General features: G+C 38.4%; 1 protein-coding gene across 1 annotated transcript in view; it reads right to left on the reverse strand.

The window, feature by feature from the left end:
• The window catches only part of RyR (Ryanodine receptor), a 623,761-nt gene that overhangs the window by 11,957 nt on the left and 584,552 nt on the right, over nt 1-27,252 (reverse strand). The window contains exons 93-101 of the mRNA XM_067151578.2: nt 24,739-24,891; nt 20,220-20,346; nt 20,016-20,135; nt 14,869-15,129; nt 9,410-9,540; nt 3,440-3,592; nt 3,160-3,220; nt 2,289-2,435; nt 2,035-2,166 (exon numbers count right to left, since the gene is read on the reverse strand). Coding sequence (XP_067007679.2) covers nt 2,035-2,166; nt 2,289-2,435; nt 3,160-3,220; nt 3,440-3,592; nt 9,410-9,540; nt 14,869-15,129; nt 20,016-20,135; nt 20,220-20,346; nt 24,739-24,891 — 1,285 coding nt within the window. The remainder of the gene's footprint in view (nt 1-2,034; nt 2,167-2,288; nt 2,436-3,159; nt 3,221-3,439; nt 3,593-9,409; nt 9,541-14,868; nt 15,130-20,015; nt 20,136-20,219; nt 20,347-24,738; nt 24,892-27,252) is intronic.

A 27,252-nucleotide genomic window follows, 5' to 3' on the forward strand; every position in this document is an offset into this window, starting at 1 on the left:
GCTAAGAGGTAATTGTTTTCCTTCCACATTGCTATCACATGGTGATGAAAATCTATGATTTTGTCACTGAAATTGCTTGGCATTCTCTGACAGAGAGATGTTCGCATTCGCAAACACAATCCCTTTTGTGTCATGAATCTATGGATCCAACCCCGGCTCACTTTTGAATCCAAACAGCTAATTCCTCCCTTAATTGCTAGTTTACACGCTTTGAAATGTAGCATCTCGTGCGAGATACTAAAGCCATAAATTCGCAACTTTGTAACATAACGAAGCAACTCATCTTCCAGTTCAGGAAACTTACCAGTTTTTGGGGCCCTCTGAATGCCTTATGTGTTCAGTTGGTGGTTTCTAGCACAGCTTTCTGTTTATGCCAGTAGCGAACATTAAACTCAGTCATGCTGAATTCTCGACCGGTAGCTATGTTACTATGTTCTTCAGCATATTTTATCACTTTGAGTTTAAACCCAGCCATAGAACTCCCACGTTTCTCCATAACTTAAAGATCGACCTACAGAAGAAAACTTAAATGAGAAACAACAATGAAAAGTGAAGACAGAATACTGGTAGTTGTCGACAATACAACAGACAGATGATACCTAATACCGTGATCACTTGACTGCCTGGACAGGGAAACGCCCTCAGTTCACATGATCAGCTCTGCCGGACAGGTAGTGATAAGAATATTAACAAAGACGAAAGAGCGAGAGAGATGGCCGAGTGTGACTGACTGGCTAGGAATGCAGCCTTGGGGCGGGGGTTTGCGAGTTAGGTATTTTTGTTACAACATCTAGCCTCAACCGTTCTTCAGGTAGAAAGAAATGCAGCTTCTTCTTGTACTGTCACCCACAACAGCAATTGGTACAGTCCTGATATTTAATGTAGGCATGTCCACGGAATACCCAAACTTTATTTTGTGTTTGTACTGTATGTCTTTATGACATCAGAAATTAATGCGAGTTATGTGAGGGGACTTTTTTCCCTGCAATTTCAAATGTTAAAAATGGGGTGCGAGATATACATGGTGGCGAGTTACATGCGAGCAAATACAGTATATTTATCATAGGTAATAAATTTTATATTAATCCGTATTGAAAAGCAATATAATGTAAAACAAAAGCTAAAGGTTTCCACCTATTCAATACTATTTGTTGTAACCTTCAAAGAGTTACATATAATTTTGTTGCTCATGCTGTACCAATATATGTAACTTTTTTAAGGTTACAACAAATAGTACTGAATATATGGATTTGTTTGTCTGTCTCTTTATCTCACATTTACTACATTAACATTGAGGATCAGTTGCCTCAGATCAGGATCAGAGTTGTCCCTCAGTATACATGTAGATTTAGAGGAAATTAATCTGGGAGAAGTGAGATAAATGAGGATGAAAGCAAACTATGCAGACAACAGTGTGTAAATATGTCTTTTTATGCTTTGTGTTCACCCTCTACTTTTTGTTGCTCGCTTTATACCATTGTCATTGTGCTTATCCTTTACATGTAGTTGTGTTCTTATTGCTAGTATCCTGTTTTTATACCATATGAAATTACACTAACTATTTGATCAGATCTAAGATTTAAAAAATAATTTCATGTTGTTATGACTATTTTGGTGCAGCTCTTGTAATGCAGACCCTCAGATGAGGAGTGGGGGCATCTGCTCTATATGGGAAACTGCATGTTAGTATGGTGGAGGATAGTGTTGTGTGTGGTGTGAGAGTGGCAGGAATGTTATTTCCAAACCAAAGGAATGAACTATTTTCAATTAGAATCCTTTGATCTGGCTGGGAATTGAACCCGGGGCCCCATGGGTTCATGGTCAAGATGCTGACGAATCAGCCATGCATCTGGACATCTCCTGAGATAATTACTGTACTAGCAATATCTTGTTAAAAGTTTTTCTCTGATGTGTGTTGCTAACTCACATGTGTCACAATTTAGTTAATATTTTGTGTTTGAAATATAAAGGTGTTATGATGTGCTGTTAAAGAGAGAGAATAAAAAATAATATAAAAAAAACCAATATACTCACTGTTAACATATCATGACACTTTTTATCAACTTCTTCATCTTCTTCTTGGACATAGAATTTTCGGAAGAAATTGAAGGCTATTACTGTGTATATGTACACAATAATTGTCAGCAACATCACCGTTAAGACAAGCTGAAACATAAATTTTAGATTAGTCTATAAAGTATTAAAATACCACTTAGAAACAGTTTTATTTACGTAGTTCTTCATTGGTTACATTGTAAATGCAATGCTTATATATGAGGAAAACCTACCTGTTTACCATTGTGTGTTACCGACTGCAAGATCGTACGCAGTGTCTTAAAACCAACAGCCACATCCAGTAAGTGAGCAGCAAAGAAGAACCTGTTGAAGTTGCCCATGACAGAGAAGATGAAGTACCATAAACTGTACAGGAAAGCCTGCAACATCATGACAAGTTTTATCAGTGCTTGAAATTCTTCAGAATAACATAAGAAAAGGCAGTAGAGAGAATATGATTATTAGGAATAGAAATAAAGGATAGTACTCCATTAAGCAAAATATCCAGCTGTGTGGTGTTTGAGTTGAAAATACACAAATACTCTAGCTTGTAGCTATTTCATCATAAGGATTAAAAAAAAAAAAAAAAAAAAAAGCATAGAAATTTCTCATTGCTATATCTCATTTCTGGAGCATATTTTTAAAAATAATTTGCTTTACGTCGCACCAACACAGATAGGTCTAATGGCGATGATGGGATAGGAAAGGCCTAGGAGTGGGAAGGAAGCGGCCATGGTCTTAATTAAGGTACAGCCCCAGCATTTCCCTGGTGTGAAAATGGGAAACCATGCAAAACCATCTTCAGGGCTGCTGACAGTGGGGTTGGAACTCACTATCTTCTGGATGCAAGCTCACAGCTGTGCACCCCTAACTGCATGGCCAATTCTCCCAGTGTCTGGAGGATAGATTTATATGGATATGAGGTTTGGATGGTGAGGAAATATAAAAAGTTCAAGCTAGATCTGCTGCTATAAGCAAATGCTCAAAATTAGCTGGACTGAAAAGATGACAAATGTCCTGATTGACAAAAATTTAGATACAAGGTACTGATGCTATTAATAAGAAATGATATGAAGTAAAGAACAAATAACACATAATACGTACATTATCTGTGATAGTAACTCCAGATTTCCATACTTGGTATTTCCAATCGATGTTCAAAATGCTGCAAGAGAAAGAAATCAGCATGAAGAAACATGTTTTCCTAATTATGGAACTGTAATCATTTCATTTGAGCTACTTTGGTATAGAAGAAAAAGTGACAATGCATCCAGTACGATAGCTCTACTGTAGAATCAATTATTCCTTCAATATTCTACTTGATTAAAGTAGTTTACTTCCATTTATTAATTACATTGTGAGAAATTAAACATTTTGTGCTTACAAATTGACAAATCCACTCCCTTCTTTCTCTTGGGTGAAGGAAGTCTTTTCCATTCCCAGTAAGTTACTAATGGAATCAAAGTCGTAGGTTTCACTGTACTTTTGACGAACCTTCTTCTTTACAAATTTATCCCAATAATTAACAGGGAATGATCTGAAAATAAAAGAATACATCAAATACAGTATAGTCTACAAAGACAGATATATTTTGTAATAGACATAATCTTTTTAATAAGAAAAGGTCATTCAATAGAATACATCCTGTACATGCACCAATACAACCTTAAATGCTCAAGTAAGAAAGCCAATAGATGGAGAGCTGCAACTTACTGAGTAAGCAGACGTGGACAGAGTACACATAAAAGAAACACAGGGTCCAAAATTTTCAACTGAGCTTTTGCCACTGGAGGATAGAGTAAGAATGGTGGTGATAATTATTGACAAGTAGGCACTGTTGTGAGGTGAAAGGAGCAGGAAAGGTGAGACAAGAGAATGGGAAAAAGGAGTCGTTTTCTAATGTTAAAGCCAAGTGCTTCCCTAGACCAGAGCACCAGTTGATATCCAGTTTTGGGATCTCTGAAGGCAAGAGAGTGGGAAGAGGGTTAAACATTCATGTCTATCTTTCCAGTCCATCGATTCTCCCATTTACTTATTAGAAATGATCATCACCATTCTAATTCTTTCCTTCACTGATGAAGGCTGCAGACAAAAAATTTTAATTGTGTTTTTAATGTGTAACATACTCTATCCATGATGCTTACAATATAACTATCTTCTGTTCAATTTCATTCAATATATATGTCTCTCTCTCTCTCTCTCACACACACACACGCACACACACTCTCTCTCTCTCTCTCTCTCTCTTTCTCTTTCTCTCTCTCTCTCTCTCTCTCTGACAGAATAGGGAAAGGAATCAAAAATAATGGTCAGCTGTGAACAGCTTCAAATACCTAGGGAGCGAACTAATGCAAAATGGAAGGGTGGGTATAGAGATTAAGCAAAAGAGGACAAGTGGATGCATTCTAAGAATGGGTGGAAGAAGAGAGGAAGGTTGAGAAGTACTATCAATCAATCAATCAATCAATCAATCAATCAATCAATCAATCAATCAATCAATCAATCAATCAATACTGATCTGCATTTAGGGCAGTCGCCCAGGTGGCAGATTCCCTATCTGTTGCTTTCCTAGCCTTTTCCTAAATGAATTCAAAGAAATTGGAAATTTATTGAACATCTCCCTTGGTAAGTTATTCCAATCCCGAACTCCCTTTCCTATAAATGAATATTTGCCCCAGTTTGTCCTCTTGAATTCCAACTTTATCTTCATATTGTGATCTTTCCTACTTTTATAAATGCCATTCAAACTTATTCGTCTACTAATGTCATTCCACTCCACGCCATCTCTCCGCTGACAGCTCGGAACATACCACTTAGTCGAGCAGCTCTTCTTCTTTCTCTCAATTCTTCCCAACCCAAACATTGCAACATTTTTGTAACGCTACTCTTTTGTCGGAAATCACTCAGAACAAATCGAGCTGCTTTTCTTTGGATTTTTTCCAGTTCTTGAATCAGGTAATCCTGGTGAGGGTCCCATACACTGGAACCATACTCTAGTTGGGGTCTTACCAGAGACTTATATGCACTCTCCTTTACATCCTTACTACAACCCCTAACCACCCTCGTAACCATGTGCAGAGATCGGTACCCTTTATTTACAATCCCATTTATGTGATTACCCCAATGAAGATCTTTCCTTATATTAACACCTAGATACTTACAATGATCCCCAAAAGGAACTTTCACCCCATCAACGCAGTAATTAAAACAGAGAGGACTTTTCCTATTTGTGAAACTCACAACCTGACTTTTAACCCCGTTTATCAACATACCATTGCCTGCTGTCCATCTCACAACATTTTCGAGGTCATGTCGCAGTTGCTCACAATCTTGTAACTTATTTATCACTCTGTACAGAATAACATCATCCGCAAAAAGCCTCACCTCCGATTCCACTCCTTTACTCATATAATTTATATATATAAGAAAACATAAAGGTCCGATAATACTGCCTTGAGGAATTCCCCTCTTAATTATTACAGGGTCAGATAAAGCTTCACCTACTCTAATTCTCTGAGATCTATTTTCTAGAAATACAGCAACCCATTCAGTCACTCTTTTGTCTAGTCCAATTGCACTCATTTTTGCCAGTAGTCTCCCATGATCCACTCTATCAAATGCTTTAGACAGGTCAATCACGATACAGTCCATTTGACCTCCAGAATCCAAGATATCTGCTATATCTTGCTGGAATCCTACAAGTTGAGCTTCAGTGGAATAACCTTTCCTAAAACCGAATTGCCTTCTATCGAACCAGTTATTAATTTCACAAACATGTCTAATATAATCAGAAAGAATGCCTTCCCAAAGCTTACATACAATGCATGTCGAACTTACTAGCCTGTAATTTTCAGCTTTATGTCTATCACCCTTTCCTTTATACACTGGGGCTACTACAGCAACTCTCCATTCATCCGGTATAGCTCCTCCGACCAAACAATAATCAAATAAGTACTTCAGATATGGTACTATATCCCAACCCATTGTTTTTAGTATATCCCCAGAAATCTGATCAATTCCAGCCGCTTTTCTAGTTTTCAACTTTTGTATCTTATTGTAAATGTCATTGTTATCATATGCAAATTTTATTACTTCTTTGGCCTTAGTCTCCTCCTCTATCTCGACATTATCCTTGTAACCAACAATCTTTACATACTGCTGACTGAATACTTCTGCCATTTGAAGATCCTCACATACACACTCCCCTTGTTCATTAATTATTCCTGGAATGTCCTTCTTGGAACCTGTTTTTGCCTTAAAATACCTATACATACCCTTCCATTTTTCACTGAAATTTGTATGACTGCCAACTATGCTTGCCATCATGTTATCCTTAGCTGCCTTCTTTGCTATAAATGTACTAGCTGATGTACCCGTGCTTCACTACGGGATTCTCAGAAAGACTGTCTTTGTGGTTTTCCTAACTGAAGTCAACATAGATCACAACAAAAACATCAGTGGGAATGTAGCGTTTAAAAGCAATGCCATCATATGAAATACTCGATCAAATGAAAAACCGCACATTTTCTCACTTTCAACGAACAGTACTAGGGGTCGATCTAACAGTCCAAAGATCTAGAGCTGGAGTGACCAGGCCGCAGACAGCCGTGAACACTCCTCTGCCATTATTCCGTTATATCGCCTCTTCTACTGATCCGGAGTGAACTTGATCTTTTTTTTTTTCCCTATGCATTGTTTTTCATGTTTTAATCGGCTGATGATGACCTGGACTAGGGTCGAAACCGGTACCACTTCTACTTATTATTAAATAAGAATGTAATCACTGCATTTCTTATTCATTGGTATTGAATAGGTTGAACCTCTTTATTTATTATTTCAATTTTAACTGTGATATATGGACACTGCTCATTCCAATCGCTGCCTCAGAGTAAGGACTTAATAGTTCGAATGCTATGATGAACCAGCGTGTTACATACCAGTAGTACCAGGACATTTATGAACCAGAGGAATGGCATGCTAAAGAAGAAAGTTATCTAACTACCCATCTACTGTACTTCCCGCCAATATTCAGGCAGGCTGTTACACTCGGTACGACTGGGCGAGATGGCCGTGTGGTTAGGGGCGCGCAGCTGTGAGCTTGCATCCGGGAGATAGCAAATTCAAACCCCCCTGTCGGTAGCTCTGAAGGTGGTATTCCATGGTTTCCCATTTTCACACCAAGAAAATGCTGAGCTGTACCTTAATTAAGGCCAAGGCCACTTCCTTCACACTCTTAGCCCTTTCCTATCCCATCGTTGCCATAAGACCTATCTGTGTCGGTGCAACATAAAGCACATTTTAAAAAAAACACCTCAGTACGCAGCAGTAACCCTATCTATCGGAGATGAGTGGCAACAGAACATACAAAGTACATCACAACAAACAATGGTCAATGTAATGTTATTGTTGATCAATTTGATGAGCTTTCTACATTGTAGGCCTTCACATTTAAGTTTTTTTACCGGGCGAGTTGGCCGTGCGCGTAGAGGCGCGCGGCCGTGAGCTTGCATCCGGGAGATAGTAGGTTCGAATCCCACTATCGGCAGCCCTGAAAATGGTTTTCCGTGGTTTCCCATTTTCACACCAGGCAAATGCTGGGGCTGTACCTTAATTAAGGACACGGCCGCTTCCTTCCAACTCATAGGCCTTTCCTATCCCATCGTCGCCATAAGACCTATCTGTGTCGGTGCGACGTAAAACCCCTAGCAAAACAAAAAACAAAAAAACATTTAAGTTTCTTCCGATTCTCTGATATTAGGGAGTGTTATAAAATTAGTTATAGCGTAGACTATAGTTCCTTATTCTCAGACTTTACATACCGGTTTTCATTAAATTTTCTCGTGACTCGGCGCTGATATGGACTTGGTAACAAAAATCCAAATTCATGAGTATCTCTGATCATAGTGGTATGGTAAAAATGTATAAGACATAAATTATTGGAAGTTTAATAATATATAACTTTAGTTGTGTAGTATTTATCGATACAACCACTAATAACATATTTGAGAATTAAACTTTAGGCCTTCCCCTAAACTACCATTTCACTCTGTGTGAATAAAATTATTTATAGCCTAGATTGTAGAGACTTATTCCCTGACCTTGCATACTGGTTTTCATTAAGATAGGACCACTAATAACATAAATATTTGAGAATTAAATTTTTAGGCCTTCCCCTAAACTACCATTTCTCTCAGCGTGAATAAAATTATTTATGGCCAGATTCTGGCGACTTATTCCCTGAATTTGCATACCAATTTTCACGAAATTTTCTTCAGCCGTTTTCTCGTGATGCGTGGACAGACAGACAGACAGACAGACAGACAGACAGACAGACAGACAGAAATAACGGAAAATTAAAAAGGGCATTTCCTTGTTGTTGTGGACACAACCGATACAGAAATACCATCCTTTTTAAAATTCTGAGCAATGTACAGACAAAACTCTTTATTTTATATGTATAGATTCATCACAAATTTGCTATCTGATAGTCAATTCATAATTCTCTCTACAATGAATTTAAAACACTAACTGGTCCATCAAGTTAAAATAGAAGAACTTCTATTTTTATTTCACTATTCAGCAGTTCAAATAGAAAAAAATATAACTGCAGAACATCCCCTATTAATTCTTTTTTTTTTCATTTTTTATTCTATTTTTGCTAATGGTTTAACATTGCACTAACACATTTGAAGGTTTCCAGCAAGGGAAGGATGGGAAAGGACTAGGATTAGAAAGAAAATGGCCAAGGCCTTTATTGAGGTACAGCCCCAGCATTTTACTGGTGTGAAAATGGGAAACCATGGAAAACCATCTTCAGGGTTGCTGACGGTGGGATTCGAACCCACCATCTCCCAAATGCAAGCATGGTATTCATTCTTTTAGGAAATACTGGTCCCTCATAATTCTTGTCTACACTCTCAGTTTTATTAATTGCCCAAATATTATTAACAACATTAGAGTATCACAGACAATTCAGTCATATGTATTTGCTATTCTAGCAAGTCTTTATTGATTGGAAGTAAATTATGCTACCATCTAGTCAATCCGAGCCCTTGACTTCTATCAGGAGCAACTGGGGCAGTAGTAATTACTACAGGAAAAGTAAAATGATTCCATCAGTTATTTCAAAGGCAGTGATTAGGAGGGGGTATTCTTTGTTGTTGTTGTTGTTGTTGTTGTTGTTGTTGTTGTTTTGAAGAGTAGAATTTAAGTTAGGGGCTTCATTTGCAAACACTTTAAATTTTCTAAAGTCTCTTGAATTATTGATTTATATTTACTTGGAAAAAATAGTTCATTAATTCACAAATACTTGTTGGAAAGTTTGTTTCCTTATTCACTGTAAGTTGTTACTCACTTGGCCGAAATTACAAGTTTATCCCAATGCGACTTGATATCGTCATCATCTGGCTGCTCTGCAATGTATAAGCCATCAAACTCCAGCCTCCTGGCAATCTCCTTCTCTCGTTTGAAGATGGCCAAGGGTACCTGAAAAACATACCACATGTTAAGTTTCTTGTTAATCTGTATGGATTTCTTTAATAACACAAGGAATGTATAAAATATCTGAAAAATTAACAGCCATCTTTTATATTATTTCAGAAGTTATATACAATGGTATAGCAAAGCAAGAGTTCACAACACTTGCTGAAGGTAAACGTTCTGATGAATTACAACTTACTCTGTTGCAAAAATTGGGAAATATTTTGTGGACGACAGAGCAAGCAGCAATAAGGGGGACAGGAAGGAGGTAGAGATACACTCTAAATTTAATTTCCTTTTTTATACTTCTGTGTTGCAATGTTCTGATATGAATAAGGAAGAAGATTACAAGAATAGCACAAATTTACTAAAACAAATGCTTAAAGTGTTGTTGGTGAGAAGAGAGAGACTCTTCCCGCCCTCCTTTCAATCGGTTGTCAGTTGAAGAGTGAACAGAAGGGAACAGAAATGTAGTTCCAAAACTTGATAAATGTTAATACGGCTTGAATGCTACTAGGTCAGAATAATTCTCCAAGAAGGGATTAGCGAAGGCCAAGGTAGGTAAGGCAGACATTTGTGATACTTCCTATAGCTGGAGTATCTTGAAGGCCGTTCATCCTTAAACCGCACTCCTATGAGAGGTGGTAGTAAATAATTTCTGATCACTAAATTGCGTGCTAAAAGCCTTCATTCAACCCCAAACTTCTCTGCAATGTTCATTTATGGTGAGAGCATACAATGCTGTTGATGAAGATTCATCTGTTAGAAGACCCTTTGGTGTTATTCAATAGGAGAAGGCTGCATGCTGACACCAGGTTTCACCCTCTCCCTAACTCCTCCTCATCATCATCAGAAAAGAATCCACGACAAGCTGTCTCCACATGAAAAAAGTGTAAATCATAAGTTACATTATCTAGAGTGGCGAAGCTTAGAATCAGACCACAAAGACAGTTCAACTGTAAATACCCTGCTTTAAGAAAGACTGAAAAGCAAAATAGTGTGAATGAGGAATGTATTTATGGAATTAACAAAAGGTTTTTGAAGTTTGCTGACTATAACAAGAAGACGGGAGAATATTACATGAGATTCCATTTTTAGGTGAAGGAGGACTGCCCTTTAAAGGAGACTCACACCTTATTGGTGATCCCAGGAATAGCAATTACCTAGGAATTTTGGAACTCATTAGTCATTCATTATGATCCACTTTTAAATGATCATTTGAACAATGCAAAAGCATCTCAGGCCAGAATGAAGTGAATGCAAGTCTATTACTTTTCAGGTGAAATTCAGAATGAATTTATTGTGTGTTGTGCACATGGACTATTGCAGATGACATTAATGAGGCTAAATACTACTCAGTGATTGTGGTTGCTACTCCTGACTTGTCACATGTTCAACAACTAGTATTTATTCTCCACTATGATGCTCTTTGAAACAATGATGAAAAATGTATTTATGGAATTAACAAAAGGTTTTTGAAGTTTGCTGACTATAACAAGAAGACGGGAGAAGCCGTAGGAGATCTGATTTGTTCAACTCTTCAAGAACGTGGAATCTTGTTTGTAAATTGCAAAGGTCAAGGGTAAGTCAAAAATGAGATTTTTGTAGTTATTTTATATTTGATGTAATTTGATTTGATAATTATCATATTACTGAAAGATTTCAATGGTATGATAATGCATCAAACATGAGCAGCATCTACAAAGAAGTACAAAGCCAAATCCTAGCACAAATTTTGTTACCCTTGTACTCGCTATGTGCATGTCACAGTTTATATCTTTATGGCGAAGAAGGTAAGGTAAGAATTTAACATATACCTGTTAACCTACATTTGCTGCAGTGCAGACATAGTAAACAGGTTTTAGATGTTGTTGCTGGTCTAAGTTTGCATAAGAGCAGTGTTCCATGTTAGTAAATGATGTTTCATTGTAGTGTACTCAACTGATAAAACATGTCAAGACAGCACGTTTTCACACATTCATTTAATTTTTTTCCTGCAGACGAGAGATTCTACAAGACAGCATTCAGTGTTCTCTTTTTCTGCATCCAAAACAAGGTGGTCAGCAAGAGTTGGAGTGTGCATCCTTTTGTCACCTGTCAGCCAGGACTAAAAGTTGCTTTAAATAAGACATAAAGAATTTAATCGCACTCCACAAACTATGACATAAATACTAGGGAAGTGAGCAGCACTTAGATACATTTCAGTTATCTGTATGGGTCAAATTCCTTTCAGAAATCAAACCTCGGGATTTACTTGTGCAGGCTAGGCAAGCAACTTTGGAAGTCAAAGTTGTCATCAACCTTCATCAGCTGATTGATAATTAAACATGCTTGCATTCCAAGTGGGATAATGTAGGTCAAGAATGTAAACTTGTAGCTGATAATGTTGGAATATCACAAGATCTTCCTGAATGAAGGAAAAGAAAAAAAACAAAGCTTCTGCCTGATGAAAGTTGTGAAGTGCAGAATAACAATCAGAAAGATAACTTTAAAATCACTGTTTTCTGTGTACTGATAAACAGTTTTTAGGTAATTAAAACTGTTCAACAACTTGACGGAAAGATTGATGTGAAAAAGTGGGCTGAATTTTACAAAGTCTTTGTTTCAGAAGAAAAATTACTTTGGAAATGGAGCACTTACAACCAGCAAATTTTTCTTTGGAATTGAAACTACTCCAGTTGTTGAACATTCTCACTGATTAGAAGTTGTTAAATGTGTATCTAGACTTGACCATTGAACTTCGTCTCTTTTGCACTTTACTGATGACACTTGTAGAGACTGAGAGCACTTTCTCCTTGCTCTCTAGAGTTAGAAGTGTTCATGCTCTATAATGAGCCAAGAAAGACTAACATGTCTTCATGTTTTAGCTTTCAACAAATTTGGATTTTAATGAGGTCTTACAAATCAGAAAGCAAGAAAAGCTGTTTTGTAAACATTTTTGAAATGAAAGATAAATTTCATTGAATTCAAAAGCACCTCTTCATAAGTAAGTTTGTATTTTTTGTTTAAGGATTATTTAAATTTAGTGACACTTTTAAAAACTATAGGCCTTAGCTCTCAACAGCCTGTCTGCATCTCGAGAAATATCTTTGTGGTGCCAAGTCCATTACGAAATCCAAATTGGATAAACATACAAACCCTAATTAAAACACAAGCAGAAAATATAAACCTTCCCAAAATTCATAAGGTCTACAAAGCTTTGAAAGAGCTCAAAAACTACAAAGCAAGTGGAGAAGATCAAACATTTGTGGAACTTGGGAAATATGCAGCAATTTTACTGGATACAGGAAATTGTCATCTTAAACAAAACAAGCGAGTTAAATAAAACACAAGGATGACTGTGAAATCCTTGATTTGATGTACCAACAGAGGTAGGTAAAAATAACGTTATTGTTTTTAAGTCCCACTAACTACTTTTTTTGATGGTTTTTGGAGAACTAAAAACAACTCTGGATGATTTGCAAATCAAAACAGAAAATTTAAAGAAACTGAAAAACATAAGAGAATTAAACCAAAAATTGACAAACGACATACAATGAAACAGATATTTACAGATGAGGAATGACAGAAAAGATCAGAACAAAAGCAAAGCTACTGGTACTGGGCAATTCAGAAAAGAAGATGACTAGAAAATGATTGACTGAAGTGGACCAATGAGACCGTAAAAGCGGAATAATAGTAGTAATAATAATAATAAAAAACAACAATAATGTTTTATTATTGGAATATACTATATATGGGATAATTGGCCTGCATATAGAAGTCGTGCAAAACCGTTCCCTAAAGAACAATGTTTCCAAGACATATCGCTAAAGTTTGTCATAACTTGGAGAATGTTAAGAATTGTAAGACTGTGTCTCAGTGAGAGGTAAAACGACCCCAGGCAATTATTATCCTATGACTTGCTTCACATTTTCTTTTCTTGCAGAGCCCTCTTAACTCATTGGCACCGACTTATGGACGCATGGCTAGTGCATACCGTGGAGGCCTTGGTAGGTGTGCTATTTACCAACTGATGAGACCAACTTAGCATAATGGGACGTAACGCTGGCAACCAGGAATGAGTTAGCTGGAAAATTTAAAATGTCCAATAATGGACCATTTATATTGGTGTTATAAATTTACTCATTCGGGACAAATATTTCAGGTTCCCTATAGGAATCAACATCCATATCATTAAGTGGTATGTTCCGAGCTTTCAGTGGAGAGATAGCGTGGAATGAAATCGGTAGACAAATAAGTTTGAGTGGTGTTTTCAAAAGAAGGAAAGATCACAATATGAAGTTAGTTGGAATTCAAGGACAAATTGGGGCAAATATTTGTTTATAGGAAGAGGAGTTAGGGATTGGAATAATTTACCAAGGGCAGTGTTCAGTAGATGTCCAAATTCTTTGTAATTATTTAAGAAAAGTCTAGGTAAACCAAAGATAAGGAATCTGCTACCTAGGCGACTGACCTAAATGCAGATCAGTGGTGATTGATTGATTGATTGATTGATTGATTGATTGATTGATTGATTGATTGATTGATTGATTGATTGATTGATTTACTGATTGAACGAGAGTACCACTTACAATAGACTAACTGCAAAGTATTCTTAATTCAAAATGTCATTATTGGAGAAGTCTTTCTCGTGAACAGATGAGATTTTCTTCTGAAGACATGGAGCAAGTTCTCTGAGAAATGCCAAGAAAGTCACCTTGTTTTCCTGACATGGCAAAAGCCCAAACGCTAGAACATCATGTCTATAGATATAGATTGTTTTGTATTGCACTTTCATTCTTTGCGTTTTGCAGAGCAGGTGAGAATACATCATTGATGCATCTCCAGAATAATATTAATTGTATTATTTGTGATAATTTGCTTTTTTTTTTTTTTTTTACAATTATTAAAGGTGATCTTTAAAACTTTTTCACCCTTGAAAAATAAATTACTAAATTCACAGTATGCAGCTTATGTAGACGGCAGGGTCCAATGTACTCATGTAAATAAGATTCAGATATCAAGACTGAAGTAGTTTGGTCACATGAAGAGGATGCCGGTTAATAGAACTGCAAGGAAGGAATTTGACAGAAAAGTAGAAGGAAGACAACCCATGGGAAGGCCACAAAGGAAATGGATAGATTTTGTTAAGAACGATGTACTGCTGAGAGGTCATGATTAGGACAAGTTGGTGGAGGAGGAATGGTACAAGGACAGGATGAGATGGAGGAGGCTCATATACCACACCCAGGAAACTGGAGATGGTTTACGATGATGATGATGATGATGATGACTTATTCCCACCCCTTCACTTTCTCAGTCACAAAATGATATTCAGTTCATCAATCATACCTTTAGATGGTAGTAAGCAATCAACATAGCCAGAGAGGTGAGGGAATGTAAGGCTGCCATAAACCGAAGCACATGTTCCATATAGAAGAAATCTTCATCAACTTGCACCAATTCTATAGGATCATCTTCATCTTCTCCGCTTCCTATCTCTCCACTGCCTATTTCAGTAGAGTTCAGCTCTGCAGATAGTTCTTCCATCAAGTCATGTACTTCTTCAGATCCACTGCCATTGCCATCGTCGTCTTCACCCAGGGTTGTCACCTGCGTTATAAATCACAGATGAATAAAAATATCATTCTGATTATCATGTACTGTACCCTCATAAAAAGCACTACAAAGAAAATATACATACATAAAAAGTACTACCATACAAAGATAATATACACAAGATATGTTTCTTTCCTTCCTTTTAAAAAGTAAACTGTGTAATGTTGCACTAAGTCAAATTTTTCAGATGACACTGGGATAGGAAAGGGCTAGGATTACCAATATGATTGTTCACGTTACTTTCTGAATAGCAAGTGAAATATATTCCTCTTGTGAGATTTCTAAGAGAAATCTACATCCCACACCTTAAAATACATTGACTGACAGTGACAATGCAACACCAAGGAGGAGTGGTTCGAAAGGGATGAATGTTGGGGAAAAAACAGAGACGGCACGGATGAATAATGGATGTTTATTTCAAACCGATATGCAGGTTACACAATGCGCACGGCATCGACTCAGTAGGATGTAGGACCACCGCGAGCGGCGATGCACGCAGAAACACGTCGAGGTACAGAGTCAATAAGAGTGCGGATGGTGTCCTGAGGGATGGTTCTCCATTCTCTGTCAACCATTTGCCACAGTTGGTCATCCGTACGAGGCTGGGGCAGAGTTTGCAAACGGCGTCCAATGACATCCCACACGTGTTCGATTGGTGAGAGATCCGGAGAGTACGCTGGCCACGGAAGCATCTGTACACCTCGTAGAGCCTGTTGGGAGATGCGAGCAGTGTGTGGGCGGGCATTATCCTGCTGAAACAGAGCATTGGGCAGCCCCTGAAGGTACAGGAGTGCCACCGGCCGCAGCACATGCTGCACGTAGCGGTGGGCATTTAACGTGCCTTGAATACGCACTAGAGGTGACGCGGAATCATACGCAATAGCACCCCAAACCATGATGCCGCGTTGTCTAGCGGTAGGGCGCTCCACAGTTACTGCCGGGTTTGACCTTTCTCCACGCCGACGCCACACTCGTCTGTGGTGACTATCACTGACAGAACAGAAGCGTGACTCATCGGAGAACACGACGTTCCGCCATTCCCTCATCCAAGTCGCTCTAGCCCGGCACCATGCCAGGCGTGCACATCTATGCTATGGAGTCAATGGTAGTCTTCTGAACGGACGCCGGGAGTGCAGGCCTCCTTCAACCAATCGACGGGAAATTGTTCTGGTCGATATTGGAACAGCCAGGGTGTCTTGCACATGCTGAAGAATGGCGGTTGACGTGGCGTGCGGGGCTGCCACCGCTTGGCGGCGGATGCGCCGATCCTCGCGTGCTGACGTCACTCGGGCTGCGCCTGGACCCCTCGCACGTGCCACATGTCCCTGCGCCAACCATCTTCGCCACAGGCGCTGCACCGTGGACACATCCCTATGGGTATCGGCTGCGATTTGACGAAGCGACCAACCTGCCCTTCTCAGCCCGATCACCATACCCCTCGTAAAGTCGTCTGTCTGCTGGAAATGCCTCCGTTGACGGCGGCCTGGCATTCTTAGCTATACACGTGTCCTGTGGCACACAACAACACGTTCTACAATTAATGTCGGCTGAGAAATCACGGTACGAAGTGGGCCATTCGCCAACGCCGTGTCCCATTTATCGTTCGCTACGTGCGCAGCACAGCGGCGCATTTCACATCATGAGCATACCTCAGTGACGTCAGTCTACCCTGCAATTGGCATAAAGTTCTGACCACTCCTTCTTGGTGTTGCATTTGCTCTGTCAGTCAGTGTAAAAATCTAGGAAATAGACTGCATGATATGCTGCAGATGATATGTACGTGTGACACTAATGGGTTTCAATACCTCAGCAAAGCTATTAACGTGTGATGATGCAGATAGAGTAGAACAGGATGAGGCATCACAAGAATGTCTGGTTTCCTAACACAATCTGTGAGCAAATTAATGAATCTAAAAATTCAGAGTGTTTGTAATTTATGATAACTACAGTATATGGTGGGTTTATTCCTATTTCTTACCATCTCCCTCCTGTTTCTAGATTTAAAAAAAAATTTAAATGTTCCATTTAAAAATTATACCTTACGACTTTTGTGTGAAGTGCAGCATCATATGAAGTCAACTTGTGTCCTCATCCCAATGTGGTGCAGCTCTTTTCAGGCTCATCCACAATGGAAGAGAGCTACAGGCACCATTTTAACCACATATCAGTCCTCTTGCCATTCTTAAACTTTTGGCAGTACTCAGAATCGAACCTGGGCCTCTGAGGGCAGCACTAATAGTGATAATTTTATACTACAGTGGCAGACATCATATGCAATGAAAGAGGGATAATAACTAGCACAGAAAGAAAGAGAATGAAACTTTTGAAAGGTGTAACAGAAGTATGCTGGTGGAGATATGGGTGGATTTGGTCACAAATAAAGAAATAATCTACTGTGAAACCTCATTAACACATTTTCCCGCTTAGTACATCGTAAATTCGAAGTCCTGATTCTCATTGTATCAAATATATATAAAAATACCTCACTTACCGCGTCATGAATTTTCGCTATTACCGCTTAGTACGATCACATTTTTCCTAGCCCTGAAAATGTTATTTGTCATCCCTTGTGAAAGAAACGTGATTTCCAACTCAGGTAAGAGCCATCGCCACAGTTGCGTGATTAAGGGACAAAACCTTCAATTCTTGAACTTCACAGGATAAGTTTCACCTTCGGGAAGAAAGCCGTTAGTCTCAAGAATGTTCAGTTTTGCTTGCCAGTTAGCAGCAAGATTGCTGAATAACACACTGAGTCTAATTATGCTTGTATTTTGCATTCCATTCAGAAGTTAGAAATTTATTTCCTGTTGAGTGGTACAGTGAAGTGTAGCGAATATTTGTTGCGTGATACAGTAGCCTATATCTGGATTAAGAACATAATAATGTGAAATTGACTAGTGTGGTGCATATTTGTCTTGAGATAGCTTAGTTATGGATACGGAAAACATCATGAAATTCCTTACTAATGGACACAAAATTGAAATCCGTCAGGAAGTGGACTGGCATCCGCATCTTAAAGCGCACAGAGGTTGCGAATGTTGAACTTGCACTTTCGATCACTGGAGTTGGTCGAAGTTTATTCAAAATGGCAGGCAAAGTCATTCGTTGATAAAGATGTTGATTCTCATAGGGAACATGAAATATTTGGAAAATTTATAAATTTACTCATTCGGGACAAATATTTCAGGTTCCCTATGGGAATCAACATATATATCATCTGATGGCCAGGCAGGCATCAATTGTTGGTAAACAGACAAAGTCTCTCATAGAGCATTGGCACTGATGGTGGCATCAAGTACCCTAAACAGTGGCCTCCACGGTATGCACTAGTCACGCGTCCTGGTGGGTGTGCTATTTACCAACTGATGAGCCCAACTTAGAACAATGGGGCGAAACGCTGGCAACCAGGAATGAGTTAGCTGGAAAATTTATAATGTCCAATAACGGACCATTTATATTGGTATTATAAAGTCATTCGTCCCGGTCGATCATGCTCGAGTGTAACCTCAATTCATTGTCTAAGAATGTGACCAGAAACTATTGTATAATAACTCACTGCTCCGAAATAAAAGGTTTCTACTAACATTTGTTGTCCACCTCCGTAGTGTAACGGTTAGCACTATTAGCTGCCGTCCTCGGGGGCCCGGGTTCGATTCCCGGTACTGCCAGAAATTTAAGAATGGCAGGAGGGCTGGCATGTCATTGAAATGGTACATGCAGCTCACCTCCATCGGGAGGTGTGCCTGAAAAGAGCTGCACCACCTCGGGATGAGGATACGAGTTTACTTACTAACATTTGTTTTAGAAAGAGTGTGATCTGCAATAATACTTCAATATTTTTATGATGATGATGATGCTTGTTGTTTAAAGGGGCCTAACATCTAGGTCATCAGCCCTTCGATATTTGTATTGGTCCCCTGCACATGTTTTTATATTTGTTATTTGGTGTTTTCCACACCTTTCAGTACACGTTATTTTATAATCGCCAGCAGAAAAGGTTTTCATATTTGTTTCCTAGTGTTTTTCACATCTTTTAATACTTTCCTCTCATCTTTAGAAATGGTGTATAGTTTTCTCTATACCTGTAGATACACAATGTAAAATGCCCTCATGTCGGAAAAAATCGTATCTAGTATTTCCATATCCCTGTTAGATAGATTTTATTCATATATTCAGTAGTATGTTTTCTTGCTTAACACGTTCTGTTTTGTTGTCCCGTGCAGGAACGTCTTAACGAGGTTTTACTGCATTTGGTAAGAGGATGAACTGACATAATCTGACTCCAATTGACAGGACACATCTTGAGGCAATGAGGACTTAACTCATTTAGTTTATAATACTAATAATGTTATTGCTTTTTCATCCCACTAACTACTTTTTGATTTTTTTGGAGATGCCAACGTGCCAGAATTTTGTCCCACAGGAGTTCTTTTATGTGCTAGTAAATCTACTGACATGAGGCTGACATATTTGAGAACCTTCAAATACCATTGGACTGAGCCAGGATTGAACCTGCCAAGTTGGGGTCAGAAGGCCAGCATCTCAACCGTCTGAGCCACTCAGCCTAGCTCATTTAGTTTTTGAGGGGCTAAGAATGTTAGGGATAGGAGTATAAGTCAAACAAATTACAAACAGATGCAAGATACAATAGTTGAGTAGAAATGAAAAGGTTTGCTTTTGTTAGAGGAGCATGGAGAGTGCATGAAACCAGTCTATCAACTGATGACCTAAACCTACCACCACAATTTCAGTTAGCAGTAAACAAACTATTTAACAAAAAAAGTAGCTAGTCTGGGCCAAGTAACTGTTTACAGTGGCATATTTTTAAATGATTCTTTTTCAACAAATAAAAATGGAACATTTAATAATATCTTCTTTACCTTATATAGAAGGAGAATGAAGTTGATTAAGAAGGCCAGCACCAAAGCCACATATTTTAAATTGTAGAAATTTCTCGCCAGGAAACTGACAGCTCTCTTAGTGTACTCGCTAAGGTCAATCTGCAACATAAGAAAAGGAATATAAATGAATATACTGATGTGATTAGGCACATTTTTCCTAATTCATTTGTGCAGTGTACTGACCTGCGACACTGCCGAGGGTTCAACCTTGACTTCTTGTTTAGCCTCCGTTTCCACAGCTGCCATTGCTGCCTGCTGTTGTGCTGCAACTTCTGCTTGGACTGCTGCTGCCTTGCGTGCTGCTTCACCACTGAGAACCAATAACAATTAGCAAAGTTAATTGCTAGATAATTGTCTTTTACTTAGTAAACTGTCTAACTGAATATGAACTAGCAACAATTTAACCCAGATGTGCACATGTGTAGTTAGCAAAACTCACACGAAGATGATATATTTTTACTCTTTAGTGTAGGCCTATATATATCTGTAATAACCTTTGGGACTGTTACACTTTTAAAGTTTGAGTCTTCATCTGTGCTAATTTCAAAGTTCTTCCAATTACTTTTTATTTAATCTCATAGCTTTCTTCTCCCTAACAGCTGTTTATCTTGTGGTTTGTTGTTGCTGCTACTGGAAACATCACAGCCAAAAGCTCTCACTACCTTCTGTAGAATACATTCCATGGTATCCCCAAACCTCTCGCAGAAGGCGATTAATAGATTTGAACCCCCCACTCCTCCGCAGAGTAGCTCTCAGATTGAAAGCTTGGCTGCAGCAACCATGGGGTCCCTAGCTTAGTTTACCATTGTTTACACTTATTTGTGCCAGGATCCTCACTTTCATCTTCCTCAACTGATCTTTGGTCAATTCTTTTTCTCTTCTGACCCTGATAGTATTAGGTTTATGAGGCCTGGGGAGTCTTTCATCTTCTTGTCTTTCATGGCTATTCTGTTTCTTTTGCTGATGCTTTCATTCTTCAAAGTGTTGGACTTCCTCCTTTGTATCTTATGATTACAGTTAAAAGGGAGCAGTTATCCAGTCGTATTTTCTGTTATCACGACCGCTATAACCCTCATTAGGAATTGCTAAGTACGTTTACTGGAAGGTGTCTTGGGATTCACCTCTGTCCTTGCATGCTAATCTTTGCGGGAAATGCATTTAGGCTAGGGAACAATAATTTAGAAGGAGGAGGAGGAGGAGGAGGAGGAGGAGGAGGAGGAGAAGAAATACAGTGCCACCACAAATATGGCAGTGCAGCATTCTGTTCTTTCCTTAAAAGGGTCTTAAACAACCTTGACTTCAGTGTCCAGACCAAGCTATATGTTTACAATGCCTTAGCGACACTAACACTTGCTGTTTGGCTTTGGGTTCGGTTCATCATGGGGGTTAAATTTTAGATGGACTTTAATGAGCCATTCAACTCTACAAAGTGCGACAGATATCTAATACTGCAAACATTGATAAATATTGATATCCTCTTAATTATATCGTCTATTTAGGGAACAATTCTCGCCATTTAGTGTAAAGATCCGAAAGTGTTTTAGGGCGAGAGAGAAGTATGCATGTGCGCACTTTCTACCACATGACTTTCAACAGAGGTCACCAAGGAAATCAGTACAGCTTTAAGAATGACCGATAAAGACAATGACATTATTTTGGCCAGAGAACTACTAAACTGTCATGCAGGACTGCATAAAACCATGAAGTCCTTTTTCTAGACGAAGGAGGCCTACGGTTAATTAATGCTCCCGATGTGAAAACCTACATCTGTCATAATGGTGCAGTCACAAATCGTTACAAATTTCATTGTGATCCATATTGACAGTTATCAGTTATAAAATACCTTAAATAACAAAGTATTTTGTATAAGATTTGGTGTTTGTTAATTCAAAATTTGTACCATTCAAACAAGAAGGCATTCTAGAGGTACCGGTAAAGCACAAACACCTACCAATTGCAACTATTCTACAGATTGAGAATAAAATGATTGAGAAGAACATTCACTGTCCAAAAATAAGTAGGGAAGTTAACCTATCATACTATATTCAGAAAGAAGACCTTCCCATGTTAATTAATCTGCTCCACGAAAACCATCACAATGAAGATGCCTCAGAATTGGAAGAATTGTTACAGAATTCTACTATACCAACAGTGTCCGAGTTCAGGGAATCAAAACCGTGGTTTAATGAAAGCCAGGAAAGGTGTGCTTGAAACATTGAATGTTGCAAGGAAAGAGCAAACAATGGAATTCCTGTATGCCAGAAAGAGGAGAGTGTATAAACTTCTAATTAACGAGCCCAAACAAAGTTTAAGGAAGGGAATGAAAAGCAACTAACAGAACATGCCAGTCAAGATCCTTACTTGACACTGAATCCAAGGCAACTGAATTTCCTCAGGAATATACCAATGGAAGTATGGGAAAGACATATGAGTGCAATGCTCAGGAGAGAGACACATGACCACCAAATCCCTTCATATCTGGTCCTAAAATAATTCCTGAATCCAAAATATTTTCAGCTGAAGAAATAGTAACAACTATACAAACATTTAAAAATCAAAAGGCATGTGGAGCAGATCATATATTTAATGAACGTCTGAAAACCATGATTCCAGCTATGAAAGATTTTGTTACATATCTACTGACAAAATGTTTACGGCTAGGCATGGTTCCTGACAATGGGAAGAAAATCTACTATAAAGATGATGTACAAAGGAAAAGGGGTCACCACAACTCCTAACTCATACAGAGGAGTAGCGTTAGAACATATGCTACTGGAGACATTGCCTTTTCTTTTCTATTTGCTTTACCGTCGCACAGACACAGATAGGTCTTAATGGCAACGATAGGACAGGAAAGACCTAGGAATGGGAAGGAAGCGGCCGTAGCCTTAAAGGTACAGCTCCAGCATTTGCCTGGTGTGAAAATGGGAAACCACAGAAAACTATCTTCAGGGCTGCTGACAGTGGGATTCAAACCCACTATCTCCCAGATGCGAGCTCAAAGCTGCATGCCCCTAATTGCACGGCCAACTCGCCCGGTGAAGACAATACTAATGGCAGTAAATGCCTGACTAAAATGGTAGATGATAAATTACCTGATTCACAAGTCAGATACAGAAAGAGAAGATCAACAAGTACTAGCTGTTTGTTGACTCCAAAATAATATAAAAATATTACTTAAACAGGCCCAGGGGTGAACTGCATGCCATCTTCATCAATTATTTGAAAGCTTTTGACACCATTAGCAGAATCATACTTTTAGAACTAGAGAACATCACTGGATCTACGAATGACCTAATACCACTGATTGGGAACTTACTGCTAAATAACTGGACAGCCGTGGTGTAACTGGAAAAGTTTTAAGGCAGTTGGTAAAGACCAACTGTTTAGGTGCTTAATGTCACTTATTGCTTTCACAGCTGCATTCAGACAGTCAGTAAAATGGAGAGTAAATATGTTGCCATTGGTTTAGAAGATTACACCTAAATATTTAAATAGCTGTACTGATTTAAGTTCTTGGTCTCCCATATAGAAGTTGGCCCTGTTGCCTAAATGTCATGGAAACAGTCTTTTTTGTATATTCAACTTCAAGGTTGATACAGTTGTTACTTCCAGCAATGTCTGCCTGTGTTTAACTGACATGAGATTTTAGATCGAAGAGAGTTTTACTTAATTGAAGCCGTGTCGAGTGATGAACAGACACAAGCTACATCACTTAATGACAAGGCTCTTTGTTCATACGTTCCCCCACAAGATGTGTAGCATAAAAACCTAACAAGCAACAGGTATGATGTGTGTATGTTTGTGGTGCGGCAACCAATATGATAGGTACTATGTTTTAAGTTGCAACCAGTGTCTGGAAATGCTTGTAAAATTTTCTACTGGTGACTGATGTAACGTTTACTCTATATATATTGTGCCGAATAAAACTGTTATTATAATTACATTGTGATATTAATTCCTACATCACTTTTGAGCAGGTAAAATAGTGTTTGGTTCACTTGGAAGGATGCAGGTTTGATTCCCTGTAAGAATGAGAAATTTAGAAACAAAACTTTATACTTCTGGGGAGGTACATAGCCCTGTGGACCACACAGCCTATGAGAGAAACAAGTACCTGGATGTGGCAGTTGGGCGTAGAGTTAACGACTCTCACTAACTACTTTTATGGTTTTTGGAGACGCTTATGTGCCAGAATTTAGTCCCATAGGAGATTTTTAACATGCCAATAAATCTACCGACATGAGGCTGATGTCTTTGAGCATCTTCAAATGCCACTGGACTGAGCCAAGATCAAACCTGCCAAGTTGAGGTCAGAAGATCAGCACCACAGCCATCTGAGCCACTCAGCCCGGCTTAACAATTGTACCACACCTAGTACAGAGTTTGTCGACGGACAAAATCTTTACATTCCATTCCTCCAAGCATCTCTATACCTTTTACAGAGATGTCTCTATTCAATTTATTTATATGGAAAAGCCTTCTTCTATTTTCCATGCATAGAATGACAGAAGCAACAATTGAAATGTTGAATAAATTCCTCCTTCTAGGCTCAGTTCAGCTAAGAATTTCATTGATATGATAATCACTCAAATGAGGTATCTAAAGTAAAATAAACATCAAACCTGTATTAAGTACAGAAGGAAATTTTGCATAGAAAGTACACTTCCTTTATAATGTACTTGTTACAAAAGTGACTCACCCTAACAAATCAACTAATGATGGAGGTGCCTCTCCTTCAGCTCCTTCTGCTTTAGCCTGACCTTCAGCACCTTCTTCAGGAGTGGACTCACCACCCTCTTCTAGACTGGACTGTGGAGAAGGTGGGGCACTCTCATGAGGAGCCATATGGAACCTACAAGAACAAGTTTATACATAAAGAAAAAGCTTTACAAGTTAGTAAGCTATGCACTGTCAAGTGACCAGTAATTAAAAATAAATAAATAATGAAAAAAAAAACCACTTGAAAACTGGAAAAGGAACACTATAAGAGACTTCAGTAATGTATTGGAAATTTATACTTTTATAAATTATTGTTAGTGTATTAGCTTCTCAGTCAGACTCAGCAACATAAGTGCTGAAATACAGAAAGTTCAAAATGGTTTTAAACTCCATGTCAATAGATGGTGAACTGCCGAAAAACAATTCAGGCGTACACTCTTGCATGAAGATGATCTCAGAAGTGACAAATGTCACGCATAGTTACCACAGTTGGTACAATAAAACTGTATAAGACATCAGTGATCGGAAATTGTGTAGTAGTAGTAGTTATCAATAGGACTGCTAATAACATAGATATTTGAGAATTACAGTAATTTTAAGCCTTCCCTTAAACTACCATTTCATTCAGCATAAATAAAATTATTTAAGGCTTAGATTATAGTGCCTTATACTGATTTTCATTAAATTCTGTTCAGCCATTTTCTCATGATTCACGTGTATACGTACATGCGTACATACATACGAAGGCTTTTTTTTAAGCGAGGTCCATTTATCAATAGAAGCAAAAGTAATAATGATATTGCCAAAACCTTTTTATTATGTCCTCTTTATACATTAAGCTATTTTTCTACATAATTACCATGTTTGTTTAATCATTTATCATAGCGTTCCACCAATTTTTGTATCCCCTCATTGTAGAACTCTGCTGCCTGTGACTGAAGCCAATCTTCAACTGCTGTTTTCACTGTTTCATCAGTGTCAAATCGCTGACCGGCAAGGAACTACTTTAGGTAACGGAATAGTTGATAATCGCTCAGTGCAAGGTCCAGGCTGTACGGTGGGTAGTCCATTTGCTCCCATCCAAAAGATTGGACGGATTAACTCTTGAGTTGAGCAGCAGAATGAGGTCATGCATTGTCATGCAACAATAAAACTCCAGATGACAATAGCCCATGTCACTTATTCTGTATAGCATGCTGAATCTTTTTGAGGTTGTGCAATACACAGATGAGTTTATTGTTGTCCCTTGAGGCATCAAGTTCACCAACAGGACACCACGTCTGTCCTAAAACACAGTGGCCATAATCTTTGTGTTGACATTGCTTGTTTGGCTTTCACTTTGACTGGAGATGATGTGCATCCGTTGACTACTGCTCTGATTTGGGATCCAAGTGCGAAACCCTGTGAAAGTGTGGTCCAAATTTTGATCTCTTCCTCACTGTATTGGGACAAAAAGGTCAAAGCAAAAGCCATTCTCCTGGTTTTGTGTTCCCCAATAAGAAGTGTGGGACCCATCGCTAGCAGCTTTCTGAACTGCAGGGTGTCAGAAAGAATTTTGTATAGCACTGACCTTAAAACTTCTGGAAATTGCAGTGATAAAGTGGAAATCATGAAAGCCTGGTCTTCGTGAACTTTTCGTCTACTGCGCACACCACCCACCCGTCCTTGAACAATCTCACCCATTTACACACCTTGGCGTCACTCATTGCATTCGGGCAGTACACCTCATATATCTGGTGATGAATGTCCACAGCTGACACTTCCTTGCCGTAATAAATCGAATCACAGACCTTATTTCACACTCGGCCGGACACTCAATTATCCAAAACATTTCAACTGCCCACACCGAAACATATGCATTGATGTTATGACTGCAACTGGTGTCGACTCATGCCCAAGGCATGCCGGGAGACACTGCGCATGTGCATTTCGACAGGTGGACCGCACCAACTTTACAAAGTTACATCCAATTGAACCTTGGTTAAAAATAACCCTCTTACACACACACACATACATACAGACGGATGGATGGATTTACAGACAGACAGACAATAAATAAATAAATAATTAATTCAGTTCATAAGGAAAAGATCAATAAACAAATTTAACCTATCAAGAGAATTATTCACTCCAATTACTAAACAGAAGTAAATACATAAATTACAATATATTGAAATATTTGTATACCGGTAATCAATTTGTAATTTTTGTAATCTAATATCTATATAAAATTATTCAGTGTAGAACAAAATATTGTTAAATAGAATTAAATTTATGGTTTACTTTGACATATTGTAGCTGAAAGATGAAATGCAACACATTCAAACTACTACTGAGATGATCATAGAAGTGATTTTATAAAGGTCTTTAATGAACAAGATGCATACATTTTGTGCAAATAGCAAAATTTTCTTGCAGTGAAAAATGTTTACAGCCATGCTTGGCAGTGAATGATTGATGACAAATGGAAATATTAAGAACATATGCAAGAAGG

This window comes from Anabrus simplex, chromosome 7 (genome assembly GCF_040414725.1).
Source record: "Anabrus simplex isolate iqAnaSimp1 chromosome 7, ASM4041472v1, whole genome shotgun sequence".
Lineage (NCBI taxonomy): Eukaryota > Metazoa > Arthropoda > Insecta > Orthoptera > Tettigoniidae > Anabrus > Anabrus simplex.